Source organism: Triturus cristatus, chromosome 12 (genome assembly GCF_964204655.1).
Source record: "Triturus cristatus chromosome 12, aTriCri1.1, whole genome shotgun sequence".
Taxonomy (NCBI): domain Eukaryota; kingdom Metazoa; phylum Chordata; class Amphibia; order Caudata; family Salamandridae; genus Triturus; species Triturus cristatus.
Genome location: NC_140595.1, coordinates 477,556,828 through 477,567,955, shown reverse-complemented (window position 1 = coordinate 477,567,955; position 11,128 = coordinate 477,556,828). Strand labels below are relative to the sequence as shown.

At 45.7% G+C, this 11,128-nt stretch overlaps 1 protein-coding gene across 1 annotated transcript; it reads left to right on the top strand.

Moving 5' to 3' along the window:
• Positions 1 to 381: 381 nt before the first annotated feature.
• LOC146776136 (uncharacterized) lies at positions 382 to 2,820 on the top strand. The gene has a single exon (XM_085638539.1). It carries the CDS (start codon positions 382 to 384, stop codon positions 2,818 to 2,820), a length of 2,439 nt encoding a protein of 812 aa, XP_085494665.1.
• The last annotated feature ends 8,308 nt before the right edge of the window (positions 2,821 to 11,128 follow it).

The window sequence follows — 11,128 nt, the reverse complement described above, 5'->3', positions numbered from 1 at the left end:
CGTGAGGAGCTTCGTGTGAAAATTCTGGAGGAAGGCCGCCACTTCATCGACCCCTGCATGTCGACGTGGTCCGAAAGTCTTTGCTGCGAGTTTCCCCGCTTCCCGACGGCTACGAAGGACTGCTGCCCTGACTATCGCCCTGTTTTGGACCCTTGATGTTTGGTAGAGCGAAACGATAGACGAGTCTTCTGGTGACGTCATCGATACCTCAGTTAAGTATAAGTGGAGCGTCTGCCAGTTCTTAGTTTGGTTCTTAGTTTGGTATCCCCTTGGGATCTTTGATTTGGAACTTGCAAGTACCAAAGCCGAGGGACTCGTGTATTCACGAGACTATCGTATTCGATAATCCTTTGCAGTTTGAAGCTAGACTAGAGAGCGAAGATGCCTGGTCTTAGCAGACTTGGAAATTTGTTTTGTCTTAGTTGTAATAGGGATTCCCGGTTGGAGGACTCGTGTCCGGTTCCTCCGATTGGAACTCCAACCTATGAACTATATGTGAAACATGGCGTAGGCCCCATCACATATAATGAAGTATGGATCCGATACACCAGGAAAGATGGTGTTTTAAAATGGCCCCAATATGGTAGTTTTGACACAGAGATTCTGGACAATCTGGAGGTTAAACTTTTTAAGAAGAAAGCCCAGCCGGCGATGTTTGACTCTTTCCGCCTATGGCGTAAGGAAGCCAAACAGAAGGAAATTAAATTAGCAAAGAGAAATAAGAGAGAAAAGGGTATCTCGATAATGCAAGCTGCTATGCAGTTTAAAGATAATGAAGAAGAACAGATGAGTGAGCAGTTGCACAGGCAACGTAAAATGGTGATCGATAGATGTTATCCAGTTTTACCGCTTCTTCAGCAAGATGCAGCAAAAGAAATTGAAAATGATCCTTTAATGTCACACTTGTTGAGTTCGCCACCCCCTTATGCACAGAGTGCTACAGCACCACCGCAACCTATAGTTGTGCAACCCCCAGTTATTGTGCCTCAGGTTCTTCCACAGCCGCCAGCTCCTCTTCAGTTGGCTCCTACTCCTATGGCGCAGCCCCCTAAAGGGCCGCCGACTTTGCTACCTGCTTCATCTGTACTTCCTACGACTTTGTCTACTACATCGACTGCCTCTTCTGGTGTTCTTCCTGATACTGCCTCTGCGTCTGCATCTGCGTCTGCCTTGCCTCCCTCTGTTTTTCCTCCTGTTCTTTTGTCAACTTCTCCTTCCATCCGACAGAGAATGACTGATACTGTTTCTAGCCTTATATTTCCTCTCTTCGGGTCATCTGGTTTGACCCCTGGTTCGGAGCGTAAGCAGTCGCGTAGTCAACTGCCTGATTCTCGAGAGAGAGAAGTGTTTGACCATATGGCGCGTAAATGGGTTACTTTCCCTTTTAAATATGATGTAGAGTCTGTTATGGATGTCTTCCGTCAGTGGGAAGCACCGAAACAAAGATACGTTTTTGAGAAAATGTGTGCTTTCCTTTGTGAGGAATTGGAGGATAATGATTTGGAAACAAATCCGCCTGAATTGTGCCGTGTACGGTTTGAGTTTTCAAAGGGCGCGATTGTGGGTTCTGATGTTGAGAAAGCAGTCACGACGTTGTTGTCCTTTAGGAATAAGGATCCTTCCCAATCACTGTTTGAGCCTGACTCCTCAGTTAGGAAAAAAGTGCGACAGTACCCAATGAGAGAAGTCCCTCCGGTATGGAAGGAGGCCGTTGCGGCTGATGCCGCTAATCAAATTGCTGCTGCTCCAGCTCATTTTCAGCGTGTTTGGGTACATGTTCCTTGGAAGCGAGCTGAAGTTTTAGCGCTTAAGCAGACTTTGCCTGACCCCCGTAAAAACCCTGCAGGGTATTATAAGGAATTGTCACAGACTGCAGACTCATGCATTATGAATTTAGCCGACATAGACATGTTATTTGGGAATGTTGTTCCACAGTCTTTGTGGAGATTGATTCGCCATGCAGATCACGCGCAAGAATTGGGTGACACATGGGCTAATATTAGTACTGCAAATGATAGACAAGTTGGTGGTGCCAAGCCTGAGCCTTTGGTAGCAGAACTTCCTGCTAGGATCATTACTTACATGAAGACTTTAATGCCTGCGATGCGTGTGAATTGGGATAAATTGTCTGCGTGTAAGCAGAAGAAAGATGACACAGTGTCGGATTTCTTCACCAGGTTTGAAGAAACGTTTATCGACCACAGTGGTCAAGATATGAGTACAGAAGGTGGTCAACGGTTGTTCGTTGACAAGTTTGTGCACAATTTGCTTCCCGAGCTGTGTAAGAAATTGAAAGATTCAGAGAGTTCTTGGGCCGTTTCCTCTTCAGCACAAATATTGGCTACTGCACAGTACTACGAAAATAGGGATAAAGATGAGAAGGATAGAGCAGAAAAGAAAACTAAAGAGTTAAAGACGAAGGTTCTTTTACAACAGGCGTATCCGCCACGTGGTGGTCAGAGTAACTATCAGCAACCTCAACAGTTTCAGAGAAACTCGCAAAGGTTCGAGTATTCTCAACCATGTGTTCCTGAAGGTCCCAATCAGTGTTCATACTGTAAAGAAGAGGGTCATTTCAAGTATAGTTGTCCTATTTTGTTACAGCGCACGAATGGTGCTTCTGGCGCAAGAGGTCGAGGTGTTCAACAAGCTCCTAGAGGTAGAGGATGTGGAAGTGTCCCCCAGAACGCGCGTTCCCTTCCGCCTCAGAATTCAATGAATAGTTTTGACCAGCAAAATAACGCGTCTGGTAGGACGGCTCAGTACTATGCTGATGACTACTATGCAGAAGATGAGAATATGGAAGGTAATGATTGCTAGGACAGCCATAGACAAAGAGAGGGAGTTGTTTCAGTTCCAGTAGATCAGAGTGGGCCATATGTTAAGGTGATTACATCAGGTGTGTCAGAGCCTTTTTGTTGGATACTGGTGCTACAAAGAGTTCTATTATGCACTCAAAACTCCCTGGCGCACCTTTGTCTGGCAAGATGAATGTTTCAGTAGGTTTTTCTGGCGCCCCGGTTAGGAATCCGATTTCCAGTCCTATGTCCCTTTCTGTTGGACCTTGTGAATTGGAAGCACCCCTTATCCTGGCGACAGGTTGTGGTGAAAACTTGTTAGGATTGGATTCGTTGAAAAGATTGTATGCGACATTATATTGTTCTCCTTCAGGAGTACAACTTACACTGGGTAGGAAAGTGATCTCTCCAATGTATTTGTCGAAGGATAAACTTCCGACCGAATTGTTGTTTCTTCCTGATATTCTTTGGGCTACTGGTCCTAATGATGTGGGTCTTTTGGAAATACCGCCATATGTTGTGACATTGAAAGCCAATGTTAAATTGCCACGCATTCCCCAATACAAGATCTCTAGTGAAGGTGAAAAAGCGTTGCTAGCGATCATTTATGATTTGATTGAAAAAGATGTAATTGAAGAGACAAGAGGCAACGTTTGTAATAGTCCTGTTCTGCCTGTCTTGAAACGTACTGACCCTTCTCAGCCACCGGTTTACAGGTTCGTGATTGATCTTAGAGAGGTCAATAAAATAGTTGTGCCACAGTTTCCAGTTGTTCCTGATATCACTGCCCTATTGACTATGATTCCAGCTTCCGCCACCTGGTTCTCGGTGATTGACTTGAAGAATGCTTTCTTCAGCATCCCGATTGCCGAGGAGAGCAGGGATATTTTTGGCTTCAGTTTAGGAGGACGAAGCTTCCGCTTCAAACGCGCTCCTCAAGGCTACTGTGAAAGTCCGTCAATATATAGTCAGGCTTTAAAAACACAGCTTGATGCAATTGTTTTACCTGATGGCGCTACCCTTATTCAGTACGTCGACGACTTGCTAATCGCTGCAGATACTGAGGAAATTTGTAAAGTAGCCACCTTGTCGTTGTTGCGTCATTTGTCTGATTTACATCACAAAGTGTCTCTTTCTAAACTGCAATATTGTCGACAAGAAGTGACCTACTTAGGTCATCTCTTATCGAAGGAGGGAAGGAAACTGACCCCAGAAAGAATTCAGGCAATTGCAAAATTGAGTGTGCCAAGGACACAGAGAGAAGTACGTGCTTTCTTGGGCATTACATCATACTGTAGACAGTGGATACCGAATTTTTCTTTGCTGGCCAAACCTTTGGTAGCTTTGACCTGTAAAGATACACCGAATCCCGTTCCATGGTCTGAAGATTGTCAGAAAAGTTTTTCCGAATTGCGTAATGCACTATGTTCGGCTCCTGTGTTGGGTACCCCCGACTACAGTAAGCCCTTTACACTGTATGTCCAAGAGAAAGAGGGTTGTGCATTGTCAGTGCTGACACAGTCTTTTGGAGACAAGCAGCGTCCATGCGCGTATTTTTCATCAACTTTGGATCCGGTAGCTAAAGCATTGCCGAGTTGCTTGAGAGCCACAGCGGCAGCAGCTGTTTCTATTCGACAGTCTGCTGGGTTAGTAATGAATAACATGTTGATTGTGATGGTTTCACATGCAGTGGACACGTTGTTAAACAGGACCAAGACACAGCACTTAACTAGTGCTCGATTGTCAGGTTACGAGTTGACACTGTTAGCGAGTCATGTGCATATAAAGAGATGCAATACGTTGAATCTAGCCACGTTATTGCCAATTTCAGTAGAGACAGATAATGTTGAACAGCATGATTGTTTTCTCAGGACAGAAGAAGAAATGAAAGGGAGAGTAGATCTTAAAGATACTCCTCTTGTAAAGTGTGATGGTACCTTATGGGTGGATGGTTCATGCTTCAAGCTTCCGAATGGTGATACGACTGCAGCATATGCTGTCACGACTTTGCATACGATTGTTGAAGCTGCACGTATACCACATAATTCAGCTCAAGCAGCAGAGTTGATTGCACTTACGAGAGCGTGTGTGTTATCGAAAGGAATGAAAGTGACCATATATACTGACAGCCAGTATGCGTTTGGTGTGGCCCATAGTTTTGGACGATTGTGGAAAGAACGTGGGTTCCTGACTTCGCATGGAGCTAAGATTCAGCATGGTCAGTTGGTGAATGAGTTTCTTGAGTCACTGACCTTGCCATTACAAGTTGCGATTGTGAAATGCAGTGCACACAAGAAGGTTACTGATGATGTTGGCCGTGGTAATGCATTTGCTGACGAAATTGCAAAAGAAACAGCAAAAGATGTGGTGAATCGAATGTATGTTGCAGGCCCTGCAAGATGGGTTGGTGATGTTGGAATGTGTGAAGATACGATAGAGCGTGTGAAGTCTCTTCAAGCCGAAGCTTCAGAGAAAGAGTTGAGTGTGTGGAGAGAAAGTTTGGGTAAATTGGATGAAAATGGTTGTTGGGTTGGCTTGTCAGAACATCAGCGATGGTTGTTACCCGATGCATATGTGCTTGCAGTGGTGACAATGGCTCATGGAATGGCACATATCAGTGTGAAAGGGATTTGTAAGTTGTTGGCTCCAGTATGGCAAAATGCTGGAATTCCTAAATGTGCAGAGAATGTGGTCAAGAATTGCATGGTGTGTCTGAAGTACAATCCCGGTAGGGGAACCCCAACTCCAGCTGGTCATTTTGCGCCTCCAACGTATCCGTTTGAGGTTTTGCAGCTAGATTTCATCCACATGGAAAGGTGCAACAATTTGAAATACGTACTCGTTGTTGTTTGTGCCTTTTCAAGATGGGTAGAAGCATATCCCTTAAAAGACAACACTGCCTTATCCACAGCTAAAGCCCTTGTCAAAGAATTCTTCCCTAGGTTTGGAATGCCGAGAATGGTCTGGAGTGATAATGGGAGTGAATTTGTGGGTCGTGTGATGAAGAAAGTATGTGAGGGGCTAGGTTTCCAGCAAAAATGTCACGCTGCAAATCACCCCCAATCAGCTGGACTAGTAGAGTGCTATAATGGCACGTTAAAATTGAAGTTGGCAAAAATACAAGCGAGCACTGGTCTTAAATGGCCTGATGCTCTGCCCTTAGCACTCCTATCAACAAGAATGACTGTGCATTCGCGAGTGGGACTTAGTCCCTATGAAATTGTGTTCGGCCGCCCGGCCAATATATGGGGAGTGCCAAGACCGACAAAATTCAGTGAGATAGAACACCCGGTACTTCTTGATTATCTGTATGAATTGACGGCTAAATTGCGTGTTTTACACCAACAGGTTCACGATACTCTGCCTCAGGTCTCTGAAGCTCCAGCACATCTTATCGATCCTGGATCATGGGTGCTGGTCAAAAACTTCCAACGGACAAGCTATGATCAGCCCCGCTGGACCGGCCCCCATCTCGTCCTTCTTTCAACAAGATCAGCTGTTCGAGTGGAAGGGAAAAAGAACTGTATCCACGGCGTACACTGCAAGAGAGTCCCTTTGCCTCTACCGTACGACCGGTGGGTCCAGGAGGGGATCGCCGACTCTGAGACTGAGACTGTGCCTCTTTTTCTGCCTTTTAGCGATGCACGTGTAAAAGGAACACTTTCTGAACAAGAAAGTGACAATATTTTGCAAGAAGCTGTGCCACCGTCAATTCGATTGAACACTACAGAGCCTGAACTTTTGTTCCAGAACCAGACAGTACCTGGAAAAAGTCGCTACAATCTGAGGCCGAGAACTATGGACAAATAAAAATTCTTTTTCTTTTGCTATTTTTGAAGTGCAGCTCTCTCATCTGAGAAACTTCCTTATTTTTGGTTTTTCGGACCGTCATCCGGGTTCAGCTGTAGGGTCGTGGTTGCCCAAGTCTTTGGAGTGCAGCTGAAGACGTTAGGTCGACAGTTCTGGTCGGTCTAAGGGAGTTGCCCTGGACTGACAGAAGCATTCCTTAGCATAGAACACCCTACCACCACGAGCGGCAATTAGAGAGGATGGAGTTTTTCGAGAATGAGAGACCTGCCAAACAGATGAACTTTAAAGCCAGAATGTGTATAATGATGACAAAGAAACGATTTTTGATATTATGTATTTTCATGTTGCTTAGTGTAATGATGTTTTTAATAGGATATGTTTTATTCTCTTTTCAAGTGACATTTGCACCCACTACACAGCCCATACCTCCTTCTACTGTTTCCTCGCATTCTTTTCACCCCCTGCCTGAACACGAGTCTGCTAGAAGATTAGAATTTGTCAATAATTCGTTCATTGAGCTTCTACACCAACACCAATTAGTAGTTAACACAACTAATTGTTGGGTGTGTGGTCTTATGCCGCATACTACTGATAAAGGTATCCCTTATCTGGTCCTGCCTTTCAGCCATAATGGTTCTGTGTGGGCATATAGAACGATATTCATATACACTCATGAAGCCAACCCCCTACGTTCTGTGAAAGATAATCCTAAGAATAGTGCTCTAGTTAAGGGTATAGGAGATATGATTAGGGAAGATATTTCCTATGAGACTATCCCGAGAGATGAGACACTAGCATATATTAGATGGAACATAACAGGATATGGAGTTACTTTGAGTGAGAACCAGCGAGCAAAGAGATCCTCCCCGATTTGGATTGTACCCCATCAGGGTCACCTATGTCTGCAAGGTAATGGCAAGAATCCCAGAGCTCAGTTAGGGAAAAGTATCTGCACTGAAACATATGTTTTTGCGTCTCAGACTTCCCCTTCGTTCTTAGCAGCTAAGGGTACCTATTTCATCTGCCATAATAGAGCCTATACATGGTTGCCCCCTGACTTCTCAGGCACATGTTTTGTTTCGTTCCTGTTGCCTCCCACCTACACGGCCGCGGCAGATTACCATAAGACAAGGATAGTTAGAGGTGTCATCAGTAAAGAAGACACTACAGGACAGGAACTTGGAGATTTCGTAAAGGGTTTTCTGCCGTTTTAGGGGCCTATGGTTAACAGCAGGAACATAAGGCAATTGACAAGGGTGGTTGAAACCACGGTAGATGAAACCGCCGGTGCCCTTAGTAATTTGACAGCTGAGCTCCAGTCGGATCGCCTTATGACTCTTCAGAACAGGGTCGCATTAGACGTCATACTTGCAGACCGAGGTGGGGTGTGTAAAGTGATCCAATCAAGTTGTTGTGTTTTCATTCCAGATAACGCTCCAACAGTTTACCAGGCCATTTCCAAAATGCATAAGATCTCCAAATCTATACACGTGGATAAAGGAGATTGGTCATTGATGGGGTGGGTCTGGGAACTGATATCCGCCTGGGGATGGAAGATTCTGATAGTCATTGGGATGATCTTAGACATTCTTTTCCTGTTCTGTCTGTGTGTACAGTGTGCTCCTGCAATATGTGGCCTCTGTGCTACATCGTGTGTAAGGAAACCTGTATCAAGGGACGAGCTAAGTAATAGGATGATGCTACAGCAACATCTCAACGACTTCATAAACATAGACCTGGACTCAGACCTGGACTCAGATTAACGTGAGTATAGGTTATTGCCTATGTAAGGGCAAAAGGAGGGTCTGTGGTACTTTAAATTCTGGACCCGTGTTCTAAACATCGTCATATCATGACGATTTTGGTATCAGCAGACCGAGAATGGTTAGGATACTATGCACAAGCATTTTCGCCATATTCGAGTGAAGAAATCACCCTGAAATCATAGTTTCCGTTCTGAACCCTCGGTTTCCATTGAACGGCAGCCATTTTGTGGTTGCCCTCACATAGGCCAATGACTAGGCCAAAAATCGAGTCTGAAGGACACATACACCTTTGCTGACTCCTCTGTGACCTGGACAAGCTGACTCCACTGCCTGAAGCCAAACCTGTTCGGCCAGTTCCTTTCCCAGTGGCCGAATGAGATTAGTATCAAGGCACAACATATCGTAAAACCTTTCATCACACACAAACCATGCCTAATCTCACACACACCTGTCCCTGTTTCTTACTTTATGACTTGCTTTACGATGAGGAGGTGCCCGTTTTTATTGGGGGTCCGTCGATATCTGATGAAAGTACTGAGCCTTGCCGGATAATTAATTGAGGGCTGGACAAACTGAAAAATGGGCTTGTAACCATGACTCTGCTTTTTCTTTGTAGTGAAAATATGTGAATGGTCAACTGTAAAATAAGGAATGTTTGCCTAAAGCATAATATTTTGTATAAAAAGAGAAGGCTGGCTTGTAAGGTTGAGCAGTCTCCTGAGAATATACACCGTGTTGTACTTCTAGGATACCTGTTACTGGTTGCAGCCAATAAATACGATCTTTGACTTCACCAAGAAGACTCTGTGTTTCTGTAGTCTGAAACAGGAAGAACTCGAAGTCTTAGGGTGTGTCCCCTGGCACCGCTGGGTTCTGAAAAACCCAGTACTTCAACCGTCATGAGACCACAACGCCACCTATCTGCCAGACCACAAAATTACTTATAATCTGGTGGGCGACAGTGAGTTTTGGTGGTCCAGGAGCAGAGCGGTGGTGTGCTGCTCGCTCAAGGACTGCCGAAACTCATAATCAGACCCATAGGCAAGCCACCCCTACTGCAGGCCTTACAGCCTTAAGGCAGGGCGCACTATATCCCATGTCTGTACATATCTGCATGAGTAGATAAGCCCCTACAATATTTAAGACTATTCTTGGATATTGTAAGTGAACAGGGACGCAATAGAGATTACTTGGGCTGGACACCTGTCATTACTGTCAGCACCATAATGGCTTCTTGTACCCAGGTATGTTTGATACCAAATATCTCACCTTAATAAATACCCAATCATAGCAGTGTTGGATTCATTATTAAATGAACACAAAGGACACCTTAGAGGGTTCTCTAAAAACACTAGTGTGGTCTCTGACTAGTCTTAGCCAGCCTGCCTCCACCAGACATGTTTCTGACCTCAAGGGGTGGGAGCCTCGATATTAGGCTCAGCTCCTGATACAATACAGTGGGATCTTTTAAGACACGATAAGGATGGATGGATAGACAAAAAAAGTACATGCTAAACAGGTCTTGAACAAGGCCTTGTCTCGAGGATCTTTCTGTTGGCTTTGATAAAAAATCAAGGTGTTCCTGATGATCTCCTAACACAGATTATAAGACTACATCTAGACAATTAAACAAAAAATCGCTGGAGTCAGGAACAAAGCCTGCTTTGGGAGGAGGTGCTTCACCCCTCTTTCAGGCAGGATACCGGCTTTGAAATGCAATGTAGGCAGCTCCAGATAGAGGAGGATACCAACCCCCCTGTCCTGCTACACTTTTGGTGGGAGGACAGGTGGAAAAATGTGTTAGATTAGGAGTTGTGCCCCCATTCAGCCAACACCACCCCTAAGGTGGGGCCGGCAATATGGACCCCACTTCTCCAATTCCTCCATCTTGGGATGGAAGGAATTAGCCTATCAGGGTCAGGGTTGTGTCCCTTCCCACGGGAAGTGGTAACATAGAGGGTGTAGTCATCCGAAAGGTAGGTTGCCCATGGCTACTACCTGGCAGTCCCTCTAATGCCCCTATATTTAGTCTTTCGGTGGCACCCCTGAGCCCAGAATTTAGATTCCTGCTGACCTAAGATGAAGAAGGGCCGAAGAGCAGTGAAAGCAGGGAAGAGGAGAAGAAGCAGCTGACTTGGCACCAGCCCCACCAGTCTGTCTGCATCCCTCATCGAGAACTGTGCTAAAGTCAACTCGTCCTGCAACTGTGACTACAAAAGCCTGGCAGGACTGCCTGCCTTTGCAAAGAATCAAGAGTCTCCTGTGGAGTAGTGGAGCTGCTCCCAAGCATCTTGCAGGCACCATAGATCCATTGTGAGGCCTCCAGACTGCCAGGAACTTGACACTGAAAAGCACCACTGCACCCGTCACTCCAAGCTCGAGTTGAAATGAGCCAACAGTGCTAATGTGGTCCTACAACCCAGCAGAGACAAAGCCCACTTGGACTTGCACACTGATGACTTCCCAACACCGTCTGCAGCCTCTTTGTGCAGGCCCCTCAACCTTGACCGCTCCCGGTGACAAAAACCAGATGCCTAAGGACACCTCTGCACCAGTTACCCCTGGCCCCTGGAGAAGCGAACCAAAGGTGCCCCCACGTCTCTGGACATTGCAAGAGTTGAGTCCCCTTGCTGCTTCAGCTCGACTTGTCCCCCAGTCCAAGCCTGCAGCCTCTTTGTGACCACACCGATCCTCCATTGAAGTGAACGGGGCATCCAACGCTGTGATGCACCTCTGCACCTGGACGCTCCAGAG